This window comes from Lampetra planeri, chromosome 42 (assembly GCF_965212315.1).
Source record: "Lampetra planeri chromosome 42, kcLamPlan1.2.h2, whole genome shotgun sequence".
Classification (NCBI taxonomy): domain Eukaryota; kingdom Metazoa; phylum Chordata; class Hyperoartia; order Petromyzontiformes; family Petromyzontidae; genus Lampetra; species Lampetra planeri.
In genome coordinates this window covers 8433382-8458627 of record NC_136148.1, presented here as the reverse complement: position 1 = coordinate 8458627, position 25246 = coordinate 8433382, and the positions used below count along the sequence as shown (strand labels likewise).

The following is a 25246-nucleotide window of genomic DNA, read 5'->3' as shown; positions in this document are numbered from 1 at the left end:
GACCTCGAGGGGACAATGTCTCTCTCGCTCCATTCGCAAAAAAGGCAACGGCATCCGAATGAGATGAGACGCGGTTTCATCCCTGAAGCGAGCGGCGTCTGACCGCACGACGGTCACCACGCACGCACGGCGACACGACGCTCGCGAGCACGAGACAAACCTTTGCCAAGCCGCGCTGACCAGCGTGGTGAAGTACGGTCAAATGGCACCCCACGACCTGCGCGGCGTGGGCCGTACGCACGTTGAACTTCTGTCGCGAGGTAAGTAGCCAACCGCGCTAATCGGAGGTGCGGGATTGGCCGGCCCTCATCGAGCAGTGGAATGGCAAGAGGGCTGTACGCGTGTGCCGTGTACGTGCAGGAAACGTGGCGGACAATTCAGCACAAACAGCTCAGTGCAGGATTAGCTCCCTGATGCAGACTGGAGCGTTTGATGTCTCTGTGATGTATTAGGGTCAGGGTGCTTGTAAGTGTACTCAACCGTAAGGTCGTTCTTAACTAATTAACGTTACGTCATCATGCTTGGGTACATCCTTTTATGCCATCGGTACATTTTTAAACCATCGGCTGAACCAGCTGACAGCGCAGCCGTTTTCAATCCAGCAGTGGGTGAAGCGATGCGCAGTACTAATGCAGATTGACTGGAAGGAAAACAGAATGAGGATCTTTATTCGTACTGGAGGAATCCGACGAGCTATCAAGCTCTTTTTCACAGATGTCCAGTAGAAACAAAACAGTCACACTTCCACAATGGGATACACCAGGACACTGCATATGCTTAATAAACTCATCTGAGGCCTGAAGGGCAATGTGGGTAGTTCCCATCATGCCGAAGGGGGCCGCCAAAAGCATTTCAAATGCAAATGTAACCAGAGCGGCCAATGGCGACCAGGCTTCGAACATGAAGCCCACTGCCAATTAGAAGTGCTATCTCAGGTTGGCACAAAGGGAGTTCATCAACTCAGGCCTCTCAGCTGTGCTGGCGCAGTGTCGTGATGTGGCTGTGATGAGCGCCACAAGTGAGTCGGTCACATTTGCTCAAATTCATGTTGTCGATGGTGACGTGCGACAAGAGGCGCACAATGCACTTGTTCAGGGGCCGCTGGGGGCTTTTGCACAATGCGCAGGTGCCGTGTGCTCTGCGCGCGTCGTTGGAAACTCGTGCCGCCGATGCAAACGCTCGAGACGCGATGACAAACTCTCCACCGGGCTCCAACCTGATTAAACAAGGCACGATAACCGACCGATCAATCTGCCTCCTCTGTGCGATGCCGGCTGCAAGGGCAAGAAGACTGTGACAAGGATGGGACGGATGCTGCCGAGCCATGGGCAGCGCATGCAGTTCCAAAGACTGCCAGCAGCTGTCGCCACAAGACTGCAGAGTTAAGCTCGGCGAGCAAGGACCACTTACACCCCCCAACTCCACCATTCATCCACTCACGCCACATGCCCACATCCACTTCAAAGTGTAGTACCTCAAAAGCTTTCCTTGCCGGCCTGGGCCCAACCCTGGGGCCACCCAACATGGCCGTGTCTGTCCCCGTGCGCGACACGTAAACGAGACTTTGTGGCATCAGCCCCTCGTCTCCACGCCTGCTCCCCTCCCCACCCCCCACCGATGTTTGAGGGTTCTTCACCAGCTGCCCAGGCCCCTTTTTTACTGCGAGCCTTGCGGCGGTCCGTGCCTTTCCTCTAACCGAAGGTTGCTGACGAAAGGTCCAGAGCTATTGCCAAGCTAATCACTGGCGACAATGCAAATGGGCGGTAAGCTGTCGATATTTCAGTAAAACATCTGTTAACAGTAAACAGGTGGGCATACAGGTGAGTAATGAGTTTCAGAAGTCAGCTGTAGGGGATGTGAAGGACGAGGGGTAGCGGGTCGGCGTGGCAGGGTTTGGCAACGAAACAAGAGTTTGCCGGGGGAGACGACCAGTGGCGAGTCTGGCGGGCGCTCCGAGGTGGTGGCTATGATGACCGTGGGAAGGCCGGCGCGGGAGTGGGTGGAGGGGGGCGACAATGCATCAAGAGGCTTCGTCGGGGCACCGAGCACAGCAGGGCCGGCAGGAGAGGCAAAGGCGGCGACAAAGAGACGAGAGGGCCGAGGCCGCACGACGCAGCGAGCTCGAGATCCCAACGCTCGTCGGGGCCGACGGCTTGCACGGCGCGTCGCACGCACGCTCGCACGCACGCACGCACGCTCACCGAAGTACTCGTTGAGGAAGAGCAGCGAGGCGACGTAGAGGCCGAGGCTGAGGAACTCGGCGAGCACCATGAGCCAGTGCCAGGTGCGCACGGTCAGCGCCACCATGAGCAGCTCGGTGAGGATGAGCGACGTGAAGGTGATGGCCACGACGTGCACAAACTCGGCCTCGAACAGCAGCAGCGCCCCGTACATGATGATGCCACCTGGCGCCGGAACAACATCACAGAGCACGCTCGGTGAGGCACGCGGCGACCACTCGCTCGCGTCGTTTACCGCTAAACGCACGCACACAACCAACAAACAACCGTCAGCCGCACGTGAACGGCAGTGCGTTCGCTCTGTGTGAGTACGGAATGAACAATCGCGGCTGGCTGTCCACACAGTCCTGGACTCCTACCAACACGGAGGCAGATCTAGGAACTTCCCACGGTAAGGGGTGGTCCTGGAATTTGAAGTTTTTTTAACGAGACCCTGAAGCAACAACAAGACATACATTCAGCTTACTTCATCTGGTGAATATCAACAACGTACACATTTGTGCAGTCTCAAGGCAGGGGGAAACCACCCCCATCGTCCCCTCCACTGCCTCGTTTCCACGGCGCGTTAACCGTGTGCCACGCCACACCGCGTCCCTGCGCCACCCCCGAGCGAACGGTCAGCGCCCGGTGGTCTCGGCACGCGTGCCATGGGGGTCAGGGGCAGGACAGAGCCTCTTTCGTTCCCCGACCCGACGTGGCAAGGCAGGGGCCTACGTGGTTCTTGTCAAATGGTCCACGGGAATCAGAATATTTATTGATAATGGAGGAATCCGATGAGCTACAAATCTTTTTTTCACAGATGTCCAGCAGAGACTGCGCCCTCCTCAGCCGTGCAGACACGCAAGGGGGTCACACACTGCCTGCGGCTGGCTTGATGAGCAAGGCCGCGCGGCTGGGCCTGGCCGAATTAAGTGCTGAACCAAATCATCCGACGGGAATTTGATTTTACCCTGCCCTAAGATTTTGAACCGAGGATTCCAAGGGTTACTGGGCTTAATGCCATAACACGCGCACAATCATGAACCCTTGAGTCTCATTGCTGTGTATACACGCAGCCAGCGCTTTCCCTATCAGGCTCGAAAAAAAAACAATAATGGTGTTTTTTCGGGGAAAGACACGGGCGACCCTCAAGACAATTTTTGAGGTGCGTCTTGCATTGGGAGATTTGCCCAAATCCACGTTAAGTTTGATTACGTAAGGCCACGAGCGCGCAACTGAAGGTGTGTTGTTTGTGTGCCCGGCTTTAGTTACGGCCTTTAGCATCAATGATGCAGCTTCAGCTCAAACTCTGTCGCGTTCGTCGGGTGTGAAATGAGAGAAGCTGGAAAAACGATCGAGTGCATCGCAGTAATTAAGTGTTCCCTGATGGACACGCACGCACACACGCACACACACACGCACGTACAACCTCGCTCTCGTATTCCGCAGCACGACCACCGCAGTGTCGCGATGCGGCAGTCAAAAGGGAGGTTAAGGAATATATATTTTCAAAATTCAATTGAGCAAAAGTATTAAGCCCTTTTGTGTCGGATTTTTTTTATTTTTTTTGACACGAGCACAAAAAAGGGGATTCACGAGCCGAGCGCGGGAAACGTTGGGGAGGGAGGGGGGGGTCGCGTTTAGCGAGAAGGCGCGGGCGGTGCCGCCGGGCTCATTGTGTGTGGCCAGCGGGCTCCGTCCGTGCGAGTCATCCTTTACTGTCCACGCGCGCACACACAGTTATAAAATCCCACGAGCACCCTGCCTTGCTTAACCCTCTCTCGTCCAGGGCAGCGGCGTTCCACCGCCACGGTCGCTCCCCCCGTTTGACCACGAGCGCTCCGACCCGCGGTAGAGCCACGCAACGACGACCAATCGGAGCCGAGTGAACCGCGCAAGGTGCCCGTGGTTGTCGTCGCTCCGTCCCCGGCCGATAATTGCGCGCGAGCGACGATGACTCAAAAAGGGAATTGTCGGCAACCGCGACCACGTGCTGAATTGTCACGTTCAGCGATCGTGAAGCGAACCGCAGCCGGCGATGTGAATCGCCAACGCGTGAGCGTTGGTTTGCGCCGAACGAACCGTTGGGGATTTGCGAGAAATGCAGAAAAACAACCCGGGTCCGAGGCTGCCCATCGCATCGTGCTACGGCGTTGACTTGACGCCGTGCGTCTGGCTCCGAAGCTTCTCTCCGACAGCAGCGGCAGCAGCGGCAGCAGCGGCAGCAGCGGCAGCAGCGGCAGCAGCAGCAGCAGCGGCAGCAGCGGCAGCAGCAGCAGCAGCAGCGGCGGCAGCAGCAGCAGCAGCAACAAGCAAGCAGCAGCAGCAACAAGCAAGCAGCAGCAGCAGCAACAAGCAAGCAGCAGCAGCAGCAGCAAGCAGCAGCAACAAGCAAGCAGCAGTAGCAGCAGCTGGGTTAATCTTGGCAGGCGCAGAGGGTCGGGAAAGATTAATCGTCTTATCAGCAGATGGAGCACAACCGCTCTGGACCCCCTGCCCGTCCCTTCCGCCCCACGTCCTCCCAGTTATTGATTTTGTGATTGAGGGCCAAGGAGCGCAGAAGAGATACAGCAAGAAAATGATACGGGGGGGACGGAGAAGTGAGCTAGGATAGATACAAATATGGAGATGTTATAAGGCTGTGAAGGACATAAAGGAGAGATATATGTACACACGCACGTGAAATTCTGCCTCTTGGAGATAAGAGCCGGAGCACAAAGACTGCTCCCTCCCCCCAGCAGCCACTGCTCCACGATGGTCTTGTATTCTGCTTTTATCAACTCCCATCGCTTCGAGCAGAGCTCCTAGCGCCCGGGTTAACCCCGCTGAACGCCGGTCGTGTCTCCAAACACGGCGAGAGACCGGGGGGGGTTCTTAGCGTCGCCGCCACGAGGGGCCAAGAATCTCGCCAGCAGCGCAATTGGCACGCCCGAGGAGTATGCACGTCGGCGGCTAAAAAACGAGGCTTAAATGCTTACCCATGCACGTTTACGCCCGGGAATTACGTCAAGATTATTTAGATTCTAAGCCATGGGTCGGCGCGTTGCAGAGTGACCCCGGAGCTAACATTTGCGTGAGCAAGTCGCTTCTGAAAAATAAGTTAATACCTCCGTGGGCTTTGCCTGGTAGGATGGGGATGGTTTAGTTGTATTATGTAAGTGTCTTGTATGGTTTGTTTACCTTTCTTGCACTTTGCACTCCTGTTGTGTTTTTGTATTAATTGTTGTTGAAACGTTTTTGACCCCTCGCCCCTTACTGGACATCTGTGAAACAGAGCTTCGTAGCTCATCGGATTCCCACAGAATGACGACAAATTCTCACTCTGACACACACGGATCGGCGCTAGACCTGCGCTAGCGCCGCGGCACGGTCGCTTTGCCGGTGTGCCACCTCCCCGTCTCCTGCGGCCACGGAGGCCGACCAGAGGAGGGCGCCACGACGCCACGCAAGGGGCCAAGGGAGGAGGATGGCGCGAGTGGCGAGGAGTAGCGGAGTGCAGGTGATCGGCCCAGTGGCGGAGTGGAGTGGGAGTGACTGATTTGGGAGTTGGGTAACATCAGGGCTCCACATGCAGCTGTCCAGCAGGGCGTGTGCACAGCAGCAGTACCAGCAGTAGCAGCAGTAGCAGCAGTAGCGGCAGCAGCAGCAGTAGCAGCAACAGCAGCGGCGGCAGCAGCGGTGGCACTTTCTGCAGTACCGCAGCCCTGGAACCCCACTCGGAGCGAGCCTATGAAGTGCTAGCTGGGGAAACTCCCCGTGGGGGTTAACAGCAATTAAAACAAAGATTCCTAAATTAAAACCGAACCTTCGAAGCCCACGACCCATGCACGACATCACGTCGTCGTCACACAGGAAAGACGTTGCTTACAGAAACCTACGCAGGCGATCGTTGAGCATCGGCGACTGCGCCGCAGTAACGGCACAACAATGCCCCACGCTCGAGAGAGCGGCGGCGCGGCGCGGGTTTTGACGTCCGCTCTGAACGACGACGAGGGCGGTTGATGGACGATGATTGAAGACGGCGATTTCCTGCGCGGGTTATCAGGTGGCGTCCGTTGCCCGTGAATCGAAGCCGTTGATCCCGAGTGAGAGTCCCAACTCGGCACGCAACGTTTCCTGGAGCAAGCGACCCATCGCCCCCGTTCGGGGTAGTTTATAGTTTTGTTTCCAAAAGACTCGTTATTTTATATTTTTACGCTTGTTTACCGCAGAAGAGAGACCCAAAACTTGATTTTAAGGAGGGTCCCGCCAAGTGTGATGCCAATTGAGTGATTTGTTGTGTAATTTTACAGCATTGGGACGTTTGGTCAATATCGGTTACATTGGGTTTTGTTTTCGCAATGGGGGAGAAAGCAGAGAAACCAAAGGAAATCCACGCAGAACGGGAGGGAGAACACACACATTCTATTCACTCGCGCGACATGCATACACTCACACTCTGCAGAGCATAAGCAGAACGTACAAACTCCACACAGGAAGGCGCCCGAGTCAGGAACCGAACCCAGGCGCTTCTTGCTGCGAGGCACCAGTGTTACCACCGCCACCCTGCCGCCCAAAGCTGTCGGGAAACGTTCGCCCCGGCTTACCCTGGTAAATGCTGATGAGCACCCAGATGAAGAAGGTTTTGAACGAGAGGGCCCGACCCTGCAAAACACAAAGAGTCAAAATAGGAATCGCATCGGGAGCGGAGCGGCATTCAAAATAGAAAAATCACTCCAATCCAATCGGCGAAATACTCTGTGCAGCTGTGGCGCCGAGCGACGGTAACGAGATGATCGCGGCGCTTTGATGCACGGCTGGATTTACATACGCGACGCTGATCGTACAACGTAATCAGCCAGCCACTCGGCACCGCACGATTGAGTGCAGTCAAAACCCAATACCCTGTAACGGAGCTCGTGAGATACCGATCTATAATTCATTGTGTGCTTTGCGCCAGGCTCATTTAATCATTCATTTAAGTAAGCATTCGACATCACGGTAAGCTGAAGCTGCTGCCCATATTAAACGCGACAGACGCCTCACTGAACATTCAGCCACTCGCCACACACACACATTTACACGCGCACACACATACCAACTGGTTCGCATACAAAAGCATAAACACATACTAGAAACAAAGACAAAGATCCCCTGTATAGCCTATAAACAGACTGTTGTAGCAAGTGCTGTTAACGAGCACCTATGAAGGCCGACACGGCACACGAGGGGGTGGGGTGGCCAGCACCACGCCTAGCCGCCTTTGTCTCCCCAGTGTTTACCCACCGCACCAAGTACTCATTTAAGGCTGAGTCGGCCTAGTGCTCGTGCTAACACTTGTGCATTTCTGTGTGGGGGTAAACAGCCACTCTCTGGGTGAAGCTACGGCTGAGTTTGCGATCACAAGTACAGGGCTATCACAAATGCGTTTTGTTTCACAGACGAATATAGTCTGCCAGTAGGGAGCACTGCTGCTGTGTGCAATCCAAATTAAGTATTTCTGGGGTCCTTTGGACCATCACGCCGGCACACAATGGCCTACCCCCTTTCGAATGGCCAGCGACGCACAATTCCGTACGTATGTTGAACTTCTTTCGCACCGTACGTAGCCAACAATGCTGAACGGAGGCACATTACCACCCCACCCTCCAATATCGTCAGCTCAGCCAATCAGTCAACTCAGCAAACATCTATATTTGTAAACATATATATGTAGGTACACATGCATTCCTGTACATGCGGCTAATTGCCACGTTAGGCCATCCTCCTCGGTGCACTGCAGTCGCGAGTCGACGTGACGACACGACCACGGTGCGTGTCCACTTGGACTCGTCGTAACCGTGACAACGCGACCACTGCGCGTGCCACTTGGACTCATCGTGAGTAACCGTGACGACACGACCACGGTGCGTGTCCACTCGGACTCGTCGCGAGTAACCGTGACGACGCGACCACGGCGCGCGTCCACTCGGACTCGTCGCGAGTAACCGTGACGACACGACCACGGCGCGTGTCCACTCGGACTCGTCGCGAGTAACCGTGACGACACGACCACGGCGCGTGTCCACTCGGACTCGTCGCGAGTAACCGTGACGACACGACCACGGCGCGCGTCCACTCGGACTCGTCGTGAGTAACCATGACGACGCGACCACGGTGCGTGTCAACTCAGACTCGTCGCGAGTAACCGTGACGACGCGACCACGGTAGAGCAGGCGAGGGAGTTCGTATCTCGCCACCGCGAATGGCAGCCTCTCCTCCCCAACGACCACTCGGAATTCCACGTGGCCAGCAACATTGCCTCTTAATTTTGGAAACTAAATTTAAGAGGCAATGTTGCCTCTGTGGCGAGATGTTATCTACCTCGCTTGGTATACAGGAGGTCGTGAGGTTTGATCCCGATGCCGACCCACGACCTCCTGTATACCAGCTAACATCTCACTAAAATCTCACCACCGTGGCGCCCACAATCGGCAGCCCGCGCACCTTAGTGAGGTCCTTGTAGAGCTCCGGGTAGAGCAGCGCCGTCTCGGGCTTCACGTCCTGGTCCAGCACGAGCGAGAAGACGGGGAACATGGTGTAGACCGTGGCGTAGCTGCGGCGACACCACGCGGCGACACACGGCCACCACCGTCACCGCTGAGCCAGGCCACGCGGGTTCCGCTCACGTTGTTGTTATATCGTTATTGTTGTTGTTATATCATTATTGTTATATCATTATTGTTATATCATTATTGTTATCGTTATATCATTATTGTTACATCATTATTGTTATATCATTATTGTTATCGTTATATCATTATTGTTATCGTTATATCATTATTGTTATCGTTATATCATTATTGTTATATCGTTATATCATTATTGTTATCATTCTGCTTAGTTTCCCCAGAAAAACCTCAGTGAATCTCGAGACTCGTTTTCAGGAGGGTCCTACCAAGCTATTCGCCGTGGGGGGAGGCTATGTTGCCATGAGTAATCGCGATTGAGTAGTTTGCAGGGCATTCTTTGTGGGGCAGTAAAGGAACCAGAGCAAATGCTTAACTGGCTTCACTCCTGTTCAGGCATCACCAGACTGGCGAGATCACGTCAGCCGCAGGAGTTTCACGCCTCTCGGAACGAAGCCGCCATCAACTCCTACCAAACGCGCCCCTCCCCCCCTACGCCCAATCAGCTGAGAGTAAAATAACAATAAAATAGTTCTAGATTCAGTGAGTAACGACAGCAGACTCGTGTCCGAGATCAGACACTCACTGCCCATCGCCTTCCTCAGTGTGGCTGCTTGGACCTCTGCGGGCTTCTCATTGAGGCCTGTTGCTATGGAGAAGTTTTCTCAATCAGCCCTGAAGGATTCCCAATTGCTGCTCCAATGGCCACTCATCTTCACACCTTCAGCAGCTGGGATACCATTGGCAGCCGCCATGATGCTCAGATTCTGTGCTCCTAACGGCCAAGCCTTTAGACAATCCCTCGCGTAAATTCACAATTCTGCAGCCCACTCTACTCACGCCTTTCAAATCTTCAAACAAGTCGCATTTGGGTCCGCCCCACTTCTGGCACCACGTTCTAGATTCTAAGACGAACGCTTTACTAGGCGTAGAGAACCGCACCGGGAAAACGGAGCCATCGGTCGTCGCTGAGCGAGGTTGGCCCGGTGACTTGACCGGGGCGTGGGGGGGGGGACTCACCCGACCATGAGGAAGCCCTGGTAGAGAGCGACCGATGCGAAGTAGAACACCGAGGAGAACACGGCCTGGGGGACAGCACGACACACGCCGCCGCGTCAGCACAAGAGCAGCACGCACGGCTGGCCGAGAGACGGCGAGACTTCGATAATAATTTGTTTTAGATAAGAGCGGACCTCCCTTCATGTCAGAGCGCTTTATGTATGTGTGTATGTTAAACTTATTTTGCACTGTCCATAGGCAACCGTGCTAATCGGAGGTGCGGGACGTGACAAACAATGTGCATCGCATCTCATCAACACATTTGATAGGGCACCCCCCTCAGTGGCAGCTCTCCCTTTGCTGACAGAAGGTGACTCCGCACCTGGCTGACGGGCGGGCGCTAGTCTGCCAATAGGGGGCGATGATTGCTGCTCTGCGTGTCATGTCGATGGCGGTGCCATGTTTCACATTTCCGCAAAGTTCGGACCGCGACGCCGACACACATGTGAGTTGCGCCGCTCGTTGCGAACGACGCCACGGGCTCTCGAGCGTCCGTCGCAAAGCAGAACCTCGGCAACGAGCGGCCAACGCGCTGCCGCTGGGCCACGGCACCGCCCCGGCGGTCAACATGCACACCTCCGGTTAGTGCGGTTGGCTACGTACGGCACAAAACAAGTTCGACGTACATACAACATGATGATCGCACGTCGAACATTTTCACAGTGTCGCTATGCTCCAATGGACATTGGTGATCCTTGAACCAGTGGCAGAAATTACACATTACCATGGCGGTGGCCAATTTATTCGCTGCGGATTCCTCGGAGAGTGGCACTCAGTTTATCGCCCCCCGGAGGGATTAGAGCAGTCGACCCCTGGCTGGGATTTGAACTGGAGATGTTCTGAGTGTGGGGTGAGTGCTCTAACCACAGGGTAAGTCCGCGTGTTCAGTGTTCACTCGTTATTCACGAACGTGCGATTATGGCTGTCCGCGAATCGCATCTCGAACTCTACACGACTGCATCCAGAGAGAGAGAAATTAAGTGATGAGAGATAAAGTGATGAGAGAGAATGTGATGACAGATAAAGCGATGAGATAAAGTGATGAGAGAGAAAGTGATGAGAGAGAAAGTGATGAGAGATAAAGTGATGACAGATAAAGTGATGACAGATAAAGTGATGAGAGCTAAAGTGATGAGAGAGAGCTGATTGATGTATTCACTTATTTAAGGTAATTAATAAAAACATATTTGCGTAGGGCAATATCATTATCTGCGGAATGTGCTATTCACGAGAATCTATCTCCGGAACGTATCCCTCGTGAATAGCAAGAGGCTGTACTCTACAGTTTTGGGTTCCCAATTGGGGGGGCGGGGGGGCGGTGGGGGGTCAAAGGACCATTTGTGCGGGGGTCACGAAAGCCGAATGGCTACAGGAGGAAGAGACGCAGGGGGAGGGAGTGGCAAACGCCTGAAGAGTTCATTGTATACTGGAGGGTGTGGGGTGGAGGGGGTGGAGGGGGTACAGAGCGCACGCAGCGGCAGCTGGTGGGTCACATCTCGAGCCGCGCCCCCGTTGGCATCCCCTTTGGTGCCCCTGTTGGCGCCCCCGTTGGCACCCTCGACGTGATGAAGCGGAACAATATGGCGAGACATTCCCTCCCGCTTGTAGGGCCATTTATACGTGAGTAAGTATGTATGTTGAACTTCCTTCGCACCATACGTAGCGAATTGTGCAGCTAACGAAGGTGCGGGGGAAGGACCACAAACTTAACACAAAAATAAGTTCCTGAACGTTGTGCGCGGGCCCATTTTAAACACCGCAACTCGAGTGGGCTGCTTCGAGATTTTTTTTAAAGCTAATCATTATTTTATTGAACCAATGTCGCGTAATATTTGTAATCGTGAACCCAGAACCGACTCGGGCTTGGAGCCCGAGGTTCCCATCCGGTGCCCTCCCCTCTTGCCTCAGCCCAATGAGCTCGCTTGAACCCGGCTGGGCATCTGGCCTTACGACCCCCACCGTCATATGAAACTGCTATTTCACCTGACCTTTCACTTGACCTCACCCCGTTCTATGTCAGAGAGCGGCAGTGATGCCCAATGACCAGCTTCGCCACCGCCCCACCGCGCCACCGCGCTCCCCCCTCCGCCCCCGCCCCACGCTGGCACTCCTGGCGAGCGCAAGTCGCCGCGTGGGGCGCGCTAACTGAGCGAGCCCCTCTCGCGAACGCCCTCGGCACCGTTTAATTATTTGATCATAAATCATTCGGAGTTGGGAGCTGACGCTGACACACGGGCCCCCCCCCCCCAGTGGAAGCGGCAGCGGCTATGAGAAGCAAAGTGCCAGGCGACAAAAAGCTTCATCGAACGGCGATAAAATCCTGCCCGGGGCACCGGATGTGGTGCCTGCTGGCTGCACATGGACACTGGGCTCTTCGAGCGGAGATCCGCACACCGCCAAATCCAGCCGCCTCTGCCCCATACAGCCTGAGCGTCGCGGTGGCTCTGAATGTCACACTCCCAATTGTTTAGTCAAAGAATACCAGATCTTCTTGTTAGTGTTGCCGAGTAAACACTTTTAATTGTTTATATAAAAAAAATGGTCAAGTATATTGTTTATCTGCTATGTCTGGTTTACTGTGCGCGTGTGTCGTGTTCGTTTTGTCCTGGTATGAATGCACCTGGTTCATTCGGAGATCTCGATACTTGATGTTGGCGCTCTCGGCCAGCAACGGTGAGGGCTAGGTTTGAATCCAGGTAGCCACCCACCCACCCATAATAATCACACGTTTGGTTCTCAAGCGGAGCAAATGGGACAATCTCAGCCTTGTGACGAAATACTGGGCAAACGATCGTTATTAACTAAATTCACCTAGGGCAGCTCTGTAGGGTTTAATTTACAAGTGGATTACGTGAGCGACACAGAACACCGCTCTGGACACAACACGAGTACGTGCCGCACACGGACTCCAACCCCGTGCCCTCGCCGTCCGTCTCCTGGCACGACGCGATGATCCGCCGATGGAAGAAGTTGATAAATCGCGATCCTTTGCGTTCGTATTGGATAAAGAATAACGGATTACATTTGACGCCAGGGATGTTTTTTTTTTTAAACAATGGGCTGAGAGCCTTTGAACACCACGAGGTTCACTGCGTGAGAGCGACCCTGAGCACAGGAGTTCATCTCAACCGAGACGACCGCATGGCGGCGGCGGCGTGGAGCGGCACGGCCGCACGGGTGTGCCGTGACCATCGTCACCGTGACCATCGTCACCGTCGTCACTGTCAACTCTGTCACCGTCGTCACTGTCAACTCCGTCAACTCCGTCACCATCAACTCCATGACCGTCGTCACCGTCGTCACCGCCGTCACCGTGACCTTCGCCTACGTGACAGTCGTCACCGTCGTTTCCATGACCGTCGTCATAGTGACGACGGTCTTTGTCGCCGTGGTCTCCGTGCCCACGACCGCGGCGCTCACCTGCATGGTGGAGATGATGAGCCCGCGGTGGATCACGAACTGGCTGAGCGCCGCCGAGCGCTTGTAGCTGTTGCGTCCGTGCACCATGAGCAGGCGGCCGATGTGCTTGAACTGAGTCACCGAGAAGTCGGCGGCCAGCGACGCCTGCTTGCCTTCCTGCATCGCCATTCGTGCACCGTCGCCATCCTCGTCAATAACACTACGGCCGTCCATCATCGCCGCGGAAATCCCGATCGTCAGTATCACCACCGTGCACCACAATCATCATCATCATCATCATCGCCGCCGCCGCCACCGCCACGATTACCCCGTCGTCATTAACGCCGTCACAGTACGAGGCCGTGAGGGGCGGGGAGGGAGGGAGGGGGGGGCACCGTACCTTGCCCACGATGCCAATGCCGCAGTCTGCGGCCTGGATCATGCTCACGTCATTGCCCCCATCGCCTGCGGGGTGTGGGGGTGCAGCGCATAGACACCAGCAGCTCCAGCACGACCCCGTGACTCCCGGTGAAAACAGACTGACGCCAATTACAGGGCACACATGCTAGCGATGATCTATTATTAGTGCGACGGTGGTTGTTATGAGCGTGACAGTGGGTGGTAATAGTGTGGTAGTGGTTAGTGAGTTAGTGGTTACTGTGTCTCATGTTGTCCCTGCACTTGTCCCCTCTCTCGATGCCCCCCACCCCCCGCCCTGCCACGCGGGGACCTCACCGATGGCGCACGTGCGCTTGCCCGTGTGCGTCTTCAGCAGCCGCACGATCTCCGCCTTCTGCGTGGGCGAGCAGCGGCAGCAAACCACGGCGGGGCACTGGCACGCCAGCTCCATGAACTCGTGCTCGTAGAAGCGCAGGCACACCTGGGTGGGGGCACGGGGGGGGGGATGTGGGGGGGGGGGTCACACGTTGCGTCAGCCGGGAGCGGCACGGGGGCACCGGGAACCGGCGAGCCGGCCACGGCGGCCGCGAGAGCCGGCGTCGAGCCCCCCGCCAGCGCGGCCGGGCAGCGGCTCGCCCAGCTGGGGGCCGAGTCAGTGCAGGAGAGGGCAGGGGGTCAAAGTCAACACGAATCCCCACGTCTCTACCAGACAGTACGGTAAACCCTCTCCATCCAGACAGTACGGTAAACTCTCTCTACCCAGACAGTACGGTAAACTCTCTCTATCAGACAGTACGGTAAACTCTCTCTATCAGACAGTACGGTAAACCCTCTCTACTAGACAGTACGGTAAACCCTCTCCACCCAGACAGTATGGTAAACTCTCTCTACCCAGACAGTACGGTAAACTCTCTACCCAGACAGTACGGTAAACCTCCTCTACCCAGACAGTACGGTAAACTCTCTCTACCCAGACAGTACGGTAAACCCTCTCTACCCAGACAGTACGGTAAACTCTCTCTATCAGACAGTACGGTAAACCCTCTCTACTAGACAGTACGGTAAACCCTCTCTACCAGACAGTACAGTAAACCCTCTCTACCAGACAGTACGGCAAACCCTCTCTACCCAGACAGTACGGTAAACCCCCTCTACCCAGACAGTATGGTAAACTCTCTCTACCAGACAGTACGGTAAACTCTCTACCCAGACAGTACGGTAAACTCTCTCTACCCAGACAGTACGGTAAACTCTCTCTACCAGACAGTACGGTAAACTCTCTACCGAGACAGTACGGTAAACTCTCTCTACCCAGACAGTACGGTAAACTCTCTCTACCCAGACAGTACGGTAAACCCTCTCTACCCAGACAGTACGGTAAACTCTCTCTACCAGACAGTACGGCAAACTCTCTCTACCAGACAGTACGGTAAACTCTCTCTACCAGACAGTACGGTAAACCCTCTCCACCCAGACAGTACGGTAAACTCTCTCTACCAGACTGTACGGTAAACCCTCTCCACCCAGACAGTACGATAAACCCTCTCCACCCAGACAGTACGGTAAACCCTCTCTACCAGACTGTATGGTAAACCCTCTCCACCCAGACAGTACGGTAAACCCTCTCTACCCAGACAGTACGATAAACCCTCTCTACCAGACAGTACGGTAAACCCTCTCTACCCAGACAGTACGGTAAACTCTCTCTATCCAGACAGTACGGTAAACCCTCTCTACCAGACAGTACGGTAAACCCTCTCTATCCAGACAGTACGGTAAACCCTCTCTACCCAGACAGTACAGTAAACCCTCTCTATCCAGACAGTACGGTAAACCCTCTCTACCCAGACAGTACGGTAAACTCTCTCTACCAGACAGTACGGTAAACTCTCTCTACCAGACAGTATGGTAAACCCTCTATACCCAGACAGTACGGTAAACTCTCTCTACCAGACAGTACGGTAAACTCTCTCTACCAGACAGTATGGTAAACCCTCTCTACCCAGACAGTACAGTAAACTCTCTCTACCAGACAGTACGGTAAACTCTCTCTACCAGACAGTACGGTAAACTCTCTCTACCAGACAGTACGGTAAATTCTCTCTACCAGACAGTATGGTAAACCCTCTCTACCCAGACTGTACGGTAAACCCTCTCTACCCAGACAGTACGGTAAACCCTCTCTATCCAGACAGTACGGTAAACCCTCTCTACCAGACAGTACGGTAAACCCCATCTACCCAGACAGTACGGTAAACCCTCTCTATCCAGACAGTACGGTAAACCCTCTCTACCAGACAGTACGGTAAACCCTCTCTATCCAGACAGTATGGTAAACTCTCTCTACCAGACAGTACGGTAAACCCTCTCTATCCAGACAGTACGGTAAACTCTCTCCACCCAGACAGTACGGTAAACCCTCTCTATCCAGACAGTACGGTAAACCCTCTCTACCCAGACAGTACGGTAAACTCTCTCTACCAGACAGTACGGTAAACTCTCTCTACCAGACAGTACGGTAAACCCTCTCTACCCAGACTGTACGGTAAACCCTCTAATGCTCGTGAATGCAGAATTCGCGAGCATTAGAAGCCTCGCTCCAATGGGAGAAATGGGGTTACGTTCTTGGTACGAATGAACATAGCGGGGGGGGGGGGGAAATGGTAATTGTTTAATAAACGGCGACTACAATAAATAAATAATACATTGTGCAGAACAATATATATTTATTTTATTCCCTTTGATGATGATTTGACGAAGACGGAGGTGGTGGTGATGGTGAGGAATTCAAGAGGATGACTCCTCGGCTGACGCCGGTGTTTGATAACGACACCGCACAGCTGTTATCATGCTCGCACTCTGGGGAGCGCAAGCTGCAACACTTTCCATGACTGCATTCGCCATTCTTTTCTTTTGAATGGACCTCACAAATCAACTCGTTGATACCAAAACGTGTAAAACGAGTCGACTGTAGGTGCAAACAACGTAAAACTGCACAATAGTAAGTTCAGAGCGGGATTACTGTGAGACTGAGGACTAAGCGGGCGGCCGAGGGTGGCGTGCCTAATCTTCGCAGGCCGTTTAAAATGTAACAACATTCTGCGCGCACCTCCCCGGCGTCGGGGGTCTGACGCGACGTACACTCGCCAACACTCGAGTCTGGCGGGTCCTGAATAGGGAATTGGTATACTCTTAGTAAACTCGCGAATATGCAAAACCCTCGAATGCAGAACTCGCGCTTAGCGAGGATTTACTGTATGTCTCCCTTCATATATCTGTCCCTCCAGATAACAATTTTTTTTTTACATCACACATTGGACACTTGTTGCGGTGGGCGTCGCTCCTCTAACCTCCATTGTCGTTGGAGGGAAAATGCATCCAACTGACCAGCAGCGTCATTAACGAACACACTACACAGAAGGCGATCTTGAAACCGCTGGTACGAATGATCGGCAAGTCCAGTCCTTCTGAATCGCATGAGCCCATCTCTTCTCCAGCCCGTGTCATCTCTGTTTAGCCCCCTCTATCCGGCCAAACAGAAGATGCTCGGGTAAGCAGTGGCTGGGCATGCGGGCTACATGACCCTGCCAATGCAGCCTCGCCTACCGGAGGAGGTTACTGAACGGACTGTGTCCAGATTTTTCAGTCTGGTTAAATCCAGGATGCATCGTAGATGGGCCAGCTTAAAAATGTCAAGCCAGTAGAGGTGTTCATCAAAAGGCATTCGCGTTTTGTAAGCATAGGGCAGGGAGGGAATAACTGGCCGAGATAACCCAGCGCTCCATGTGGAGCGACAGACCAGGCAGCTTGCACACAGCGTTGCACAGCCGATGAGAAATAATCAGACTGATTTGGAGTGAGACCTCTGTTGTAAGTGGTAACCGAACTCAGGTTTCTGGATTTTTAGCAGTGTGCTAACAACTGCGCTACCACTCCCCTACATACAATCACAGAGACAGACACACACTGGAACACACAAACAGACACGCTAAGACAAAGTCAAAGACCCCCCGTATAGCCTTAGCATACTGTTGGGGCAAGTGCTGTAAGCGAGCACCTATGAAGGCCGGCACTGCACACGAGGGAGTCGGTGGCCAACACCACGCCCGGCCGCCTTTGTCTCCCCAGTGACGATGTTTACACACTGCACCAGGTATTCATTTGAGGCTGAGTCGACCTAGAGGAGGCCCAGGACCGGTTCAGATAATCGTCACCGGTGATGGCCGTGAGCGGGAATCGAACCCGGGTCGCCAGGTTCCTAGCGCAGCGCGCTAACCGCTACACACTACCGCTCCACACATACACACACACAGACATACACACACGCACAGACACACTCGCTCTCACAATAAAGAGAGAGTTCCAAATGTGTAGTGGGTGAGCAGGGTGATCGCCTTAATAGCGGAGCGGCACCGGGGGAGCGTGAGATAAGAGGGGGAGCAGCGGTGGCTGCGTCCCCGACGCCTGAGTGACGCTAATGAAGACGAATGCTCGTTGCTGGCCACCTCCAGAGGGACGACCTTTGGCTGAGCTTCACGCGACCTGTGACCCCTTCCCAAGGTGCCCGGGCCTGCGTTACCGCTGGGGCGTGGATATTCCAACACGCACGGCGGGTCGGCCTTTGTGTGCTCATACGTGTGGGCGCGGAGTACGCCCATCGATGTGCACACCGGTGCACGCACACGAGCCCGCGCGCGTTATCAAGTTTGTGAACGGGCACACACGAAGATCGCTTGTTGTGTACTCCAGAATGCTCGGGCTAGTGCTGTTGGCGAGCACCTGTTAAGAGCAGGAGTGAGGGGAGGACCACACACGCGACCACCTCTGTCTCTCTACTGCTGATGAACAAACTCCACCGTTTTAGAGGGAGTAGATCTCAGTAACACTCAGGTCAAGTTTCAGCTTCCAATTTCTAATGATGGCACGGCCCGGTCTGAAACCAGGTTTGCTGGGACTGAACCACTCCGGTGCTCGAACCACACAGACAAAACCAAAGATCCCCCATGTAGCCTTGCAGTGCTTGCAAGTGCTGTTAGCGAGCACCTATTAAGGCCAACACGGTACATGAGGAGGTGGGTGACCAGCACCACACCCCAGTGGCGATGTTTACACATTGTACGAGGTACTCATTTGAGGCTGAGTCGACCTGGGGGAGGAGGCTCAGGACCGGTTTGAATGTTGGTCACCGATGTTGCCCGTGAAACGGAAATCGAACTGGAGTCGGCGGGTTCGTAGCGCAGCGCACTCACCCCCACGCTACGGCTCCCCACACAGACTGCCTCACACTCGCACCACTCCGGCAGGGTTGTTTCAACCCGCCCTTGGTAACAACGGCAGTGGACACTGGCCTCCCAAAAAAAATCACAGGATTAGACCTTCAATTGGCTCTCACTCAGTGGAAAGAAAATGAAAAAAAAGACAAAACGTATTAAATGAAATGGGTTGCACAGTGACAGACGATTGGAGGGGTCCGAGTTAACATCCCAGTTATGGGTCAATCAGCTCATCATCCCCTCCACGGGTGACAAAACCAGACACTGGCATTTGTGGGAAGTTAACAGTGGTGGTCACTCTCAGGATCAGGCCATTCAGCCTCTGAGCCACCCAGCGGCCTCCTCAGCTGCGACGAGTGTTCTCCCCGTCGTTGCGTTCACAAAAACTACCCTCTCCTCCTCCTCCTCCCCCTCGCTCGTCACGCTCCTCAAGTCGCCCCGTCCCCCTTCGCTCCTCAACAGCCGCCAGCCCGCCCCCCTCGGCACCCCATGCACCACGCCCCCCCCCCCACTTCCCTCCGCGCCCCCCCGGCCTTCCACCCCCCCCCTCCCTCTGCGCCCCCCCCCTCCACCCCCCGCCCAGCCACACTAAGCGCAGGCCTAACAGAAAGTCAATACGCCGCAGATTGGACGCAGAAAGAAGACAAATTGCCTACGTTTTCTTGGGCAGACAAACCTGTCATCGGAGGTTTGACCCGCGCCCGCCGCGCTAACACTTTTATCAATAGCCCCGGCCGCCTGTCAGCCCCCATTGCGGAGCCACTAAATCTCACCGGCAGCGCGAGCCGCCACCGCCACCGCTACCGCGACCGCCGCCGCCGCTGCGGCAGCTGCCGGAGAAAAACCCTCCTGGCCGCCACGGGGCCCGGAGCCGTCAGGGCCGCCCCCCTCCAACCCTCGCTTGGCTTGGCTGCCGCCGACAAACTCAATTACCGCTCGACCGCCCGCCCGGCCGCCCGCCCGCCCACCCGCCCGCCCGGCCGCCCGCCCGGCTGCCCGTGGCGATAGTTTAAAAAAAGGCGAGCGCCGTAATCTAAAGGGGGGGGGGGGGGGGAGAGAAAGTTCTCAAGAAACTTTTTCCTCGTTCCGGATCGGGAGCGTCAACTTCAAAAGATGACCCACACTGAATTGAGATTTCACGCAGAACATCGCCTCCTACTGTGGGACTACTGCAGACTATTGAACATAGCGCCGTCGTATGTCTGTTGAACTTCTTTCGCACCGTACATAGCCAACCGTGCTCATCGGAGGAGCGTGGGAAGGACAACTAAACACAAAAAGCAGCTCGAATACCAGTTCAAAAAGCAGTTTGTGCTCGCCTTGCGCTACAAGAATGACAGCGCCAATACGAATTGTCCATTTATCGCGATTACTCCTCCGCGCCTCCCCCAGGAGTCCTCTCTGTCCACAAACTCTCCGCCGCACGCTCCCCGGGTGGCGCGTGCGCGCGGCGTCCCGTCCGCCGCCCGCTGCGCGCGGCGTGTCGGGCCTCGCAGGGCCACGACCGTTTACCCGGCAGAGTAGGAGAGCGCAGACGTCGGCTCGGCAGCCCGACGCCTTCGCCGCACTCCGAATCAGAACCTTCGCTTAGACTGGAGGAATCCGATGAGCTGCGACGAGGTTCTTTTCCACAGATGTCCGCTCACGACGTACGCGGGAACCTCGGCCAATTAATCCGGGGCACAAAGGCCAGGATTTGAACACGGTACGCGAGCGGTGCCGACTCGGTGTGCGGACGCGGGTGCAGCGCTACCCGGCCGAGCCTCTTAGCGCACGTTTCCTCTAAACGTGACAAAGGGGTCAAGCGCCCTCCACCTCTTGCTCAGCTTCCATGGTGACCGCGCCACTTAAACGGGACCAGGTGCTTCTTTGTATTGCACCTTCAATTTGGTAGAGCAAACGTGCGCGGTGCTGGCGTGGTGGTGGTGGCGTGGTGCTGGCGTGGTGGTGGTGGCGTGGTGCTGGCGTGGTGGTGGTGGCGTGGTGCTGGCGTGGTGGTGGTGTGGTGGTGGTGGCGTGGTGGTGGTGGCGTGGTGCTGGCGTGGTGGTGGTGGCGTGGTGCTGGCGTGGTGGTGGTGGCGTGGTGCTGGCGTGGTGGTGGTGGCGTGGTGCTGGCGTGGTGGTGGTGTGGTGGTGGTGGCGTGGTGGTGGCGTGGCGGTGGCGTGGCGGTGGCGTGGTGGTGGTGGTGTGGCGGTGGCGTGGTGGTGTGGCAGTGGCGTGGTGGTGGTGGCGTGGTGGTGGTGTGGCGGTGGCGTGGTGGTGGCGTGGTGGTGGTGGTGGCGTGGTGGTGGTGTGGCGGTGGCGTGGTGCTGGCGTGGTGGTGGTGGCGTGGTGGTGGCGCGGTGGTGGCGCGGTGGTGGCGGCGTGGTGGTGGTGTGGCGGTGGTGCGGTGCTGGCGCGGTGGTGGTGCGGTGGTGGTGCAGTGGTGGTGTGGTGCTGGCGTGGTGGTGGTGCAGTGGTGGTGTGGTGGTGGCGGCGTGGCACACACCTCCAGCGAGTCGCCCGAGATGACGAGCGCGCAGTCGTGCTTACGGCGGAACGCGTTGAGCTCCAAGTGCGCCTCCCCGCGATTGCTCACCTGCGGAACACAGCACGGGCGTCACACACAGGGCCACGCACCCACAGCACGCGTCTCAAGCAGGGTGCGTGTCACTCGTGCGTCTCAAGGTGCGCGTGTCTCTCACGTTGCGGAAGGTGTGGATGTCCTGCGTGCGCGACACGAGGCGCGAGCTCTTGGCGATGCAGGTGGCCGTCTCCAGCTTGTCTCCCGTCAGCATCCAGATCTGCGATCCGAGGGCGGCACACGCGTCACCACCTCCCACAATTCCACGTTCACGGGCGACTTTCGGTTTGCGACGCACACTCCGAACATCGTGACCCTTGCGGACGAGCGGGTGACCATCCCTGCTTCCTCGTTGGGGAGCGGCGTCATCGCCGGCATCGCCCGCAAGGGGAATCGCTCCGCTCACCTCCACGCTCTCGTCGCGATGGCAGCTCCTTGCCTCTCAATTGCTGCCGCCACCCCCGACCCATCACAACCGGTGACTCCACTTCCTGTTCGAATCCGGGCTCAAGTCCTTCCTCTTCTCCCTTGCCTCTCACTGAGTGTCTCTTCACCGTGAAATATCTTTGAAGGCACCTGACAATGTCAAGTTTTTATCTGTCCAAAAGTCTCCCACCCCATCACGGTCTCCTACCCCATCACCATCTCCCACCCCATCACCATCTCTTACCCCATCACCATCTCCTACCCCATCACCATCTCCCACCCCATCACCATCTCCCACCCCATTACCATCTCCTACCCCATCACCGTCTCCCACCCCATCACCGTCTCCCACCCCATCACCATCTCCCACCCCATGACCGTCTCCTACCCCATCACCGTCTCCGTGTACATTTCCCCGGGCCCCTGCACGTCCCAGCATGTGTACAGTGCGTTGACATGCGCCGTTCACATTTACATCCACACTGCGATTCCACCTCCCGCTGCCAAGTGGGTTGCTGGGTGGGGGTTGCGTGTGGCTCGCGCGCGACCGCCCCTCCCGCCGTCCCCACCTTCATGCCGGCGTTGCGTAGCATCTCGAGCGTGGGCCTCACGTCCAGCTGCAGCTGGTCCTCCACGCCGGTGAGGCACAGCAGCTCCATGCCGCGCTCCAGGCTCTCGATCACCGCCGTCAGTTTCAGCGAGCGGTCGTGCACGCTCAGCTTCGCCTGGCTGTAGCGGCTCTGCACGCAGCGAGGGAGCAGCGACGGCGCGTGTGGACACGGACGTGAGGGCGGCACGCCGGCCCGCGCACACCCCCGAGACGCGCACGAAAACACACACACAAAGACACACACACAAAGACACACACACAAAGACACACACACAAAGACACACACACAAAGACACACACACAAAGACACACACACAAAGACACACACACACGAAGACACACACACATACAAAGACACACACACAAAGACACACACACACACAAAGACACACACACACACACAAAGGCACACACACCGAACCAGAGACACACACCAAGACACACGCACAAAGATGCACACCGAGACACAAACACCGACACACACACCGAGACATGAGCACACAGACACATGCAAGACATTGACACACAAACAAATACACACATCACGATACACCACACAGACACACCAGGTTTGTAGTGCGGTGCGCTAACCCATGCACCTTCTCCACACACACACGCACGTGCGTGCATGATGTGTACTCTTACCTCAAAGTCCTGGTACTGTTCTTCCGTGAGGGTCTTCTTCGCCACCACCAGGGTGCGTAGGCCCTCTCTCGCCATGTTCCCGCACTGCGCCACACACAGCAGCAGCGGCACCGTCAGCCTCGGCGTCGCACATCTCATCAACAGCAGCAGCCCCCGACCACCACCGGTCGGCGGTGACGACACCACGGTGCTTGCGCCAGGCTAGGTGCGTTCAAGCCACGTCACGTGTGGAAGGCTCGCTGCTGACAGGCCACGGGACAGACCCAAGTATTCTGGGTTGACTGACTGGCGTTTGCACCACCTGCGTTCCCCACCGCGCCACCTCGCTGTGTGATCTTGACGCCGCTGGTACCGGCTGTTGGCAAGGCAAACTCGGCTCCATGCGTGATTGGGCGCTAATTCACCATCAGCCGCAGCGTTTATCATTCACGATCCCCGAGCCCGGCGAGCGACGCCTGCACACAACGAGCGACTTCACAAATGCCAACCTCGACGCCGGCGCTGTAACGAGCACACGGAACGTCGCTTCACAGCCTCCGCTCCCCGCGTCTGGAATAAGCTTCCTCCGGCTAGACCAGGGTTTGGCAACCCAAACAACAAGAAGCGACATTTAAAAAACCCAATATTTCAAGAGCCGGAAGGCGTGAAAATACGAGACGGCGGTCCTTAATAAATAACGTCATCAAAGAGTCCTTCACAAGCCGCATGCGGCTCCAGAGCTGCAAGTTGCCGACCCCTGCCCATGGTAAACTGCACTCCCACGGTAAACTGGACATCCACGGTGAACTGGACATCCGACCCCTGGGCTAGACGCACCGAGCGAGGGCTTCACCGGCAGCCTCACCGAGACAGGTGAAACGACATCTGTACATCAGAGCACTCGGTCAGAGCACGCGAGCGACACCGGGGCCTTGCCAGGCACCTCCGAATTGCGTTAGCGACTCGCTGCGAGAATTCAGCGCACGCTATCACAACGACTATTATTGTTCCCTCGCTAGGTAGCCACAGCGACGATCCGGCCCCCACTGGGATCAAAGGCTCCACCTGCGAACAGGCCGCCATTCCCGGTGCTGCAGGCTTCACGGCGACAGCGTGAGGCCTTGCCGAGTCAGCGCAGCAAAATTGTCAACACACCACAAAATATTGAAGCTAGATGCCTTTTTTTTTTACAACCACCTAAAAGAATTGGCAAAGCGTCGACTTCACTGCGTCTCATTAGCGTGGTGGCCTCATAAACCATGACTACTGGGTACGAGGCATCGCGGATGGGAACCCTCGCGTGTTATTCTATTTAAAAAATGTATTTTACCAGGTAAGGCCCACTGAGCTATAGAGCTCTTTTTCAGAAGAGACCTGGCCACAAATGACAGCTCAACGAAGTGGCTTATCGTCATGTGGACATTTCTAGCAGCCAAATAATCTTAACGCATGTTTCTAAATGTGGAGGGAAAAACTGGAGGACACGGAGAAAAATCCACGTGACCATGGGGAGAACATGCAAACAAAATATATAGGCGTCAGGGTCGGGATTGAACCCACGATCTCCTGTATACCAGGTGAGGTAGTTAACATCTCGCCACCGCGGCGTTTCGAGCTGCGCCTACACGTATCACACCCTCGGGTGGTTCTGGTCTGGCGGTCGACACGCGCGCCGCTCAGCGGCACCCCGAGGATGGGCACACCGTGCCTCTCGCGGCCCTCACTCGGGCGGACGAGCTCTCCGCAAAGAACCCTTGGGTTCGACGTCTACGCTCAAGCAGGTGGGAGAACTATCGGGGGAAAAGGCGTCGCACGCAGCGTGGCCTCGCGATCCCACATGGTGGTCTAGCTCCGCTCGGGGCCGCGCCGTAGCCTGGCTGCTGAACGTCGGTCGCGGGGAACACGACGTGGCAGCGGCGGTGGCGCGAGCGTTGGGTGAAAAAACAAGGCGGCCTTTAGGGCAACAAACAGCCATGAAATCACTTGCACGCGTCAGGGGCGCAGCGTCCGAAACCGATTGTGAGCG

At 56.0% G+C, this 25246-nt stretch overlaps 1 protein-coding gene across 4 annotated transcripts in view; it reads right to left on the bottom strand.

The window, feature by feature from the left end:
- ATP9B (ATPase phospholipid transporting 9B) overlaps positions 1–25246 on the bottom strand; it is a 102076-nt gene that overhangs the window by 8497 nt on the left and 68333 nt on the right. For all 4 annotated transcript variants that reach the window (XM_078613858.1, XM_078613861.1, XM_078613860.1 and 1 more), the window contains 11 exons: positions 23242–23325; positions 22556–22726; positions 21682–21780; positions 21486–21575; positions 14060–14204; positions 13725–13789; positions 13346–13501; positions 9887–9951; positions 8685–8793; positions 6806–6863; positions 2202–2405 (listed from right to left, as the gene is read on the bottom strand). In XM_078613858.1, coding sequence (XP_078469984.1) covers positions 2202–2405; positions 6806–6863; positions 8685–8793; positions 9887–9951; positions 13346–13501; positions 13725–13789; positions 14060–14204; positions 21486–21575; positions 21682–21780; positions 22556–22726; positions 23242–23325 — 1246 coding nt within the window. The remainder of the gene's footprint in view (positions 1–2201; positions 2406–6805; positions 6864–8684; positions 8794–9886; positions 9952–13345; positions 13502–13724; positions 13790–14059; positions 14205–21485; positions 21576–21681; positions 21781–22555; positions 22727–23241; positions 23326–25246) is intronic.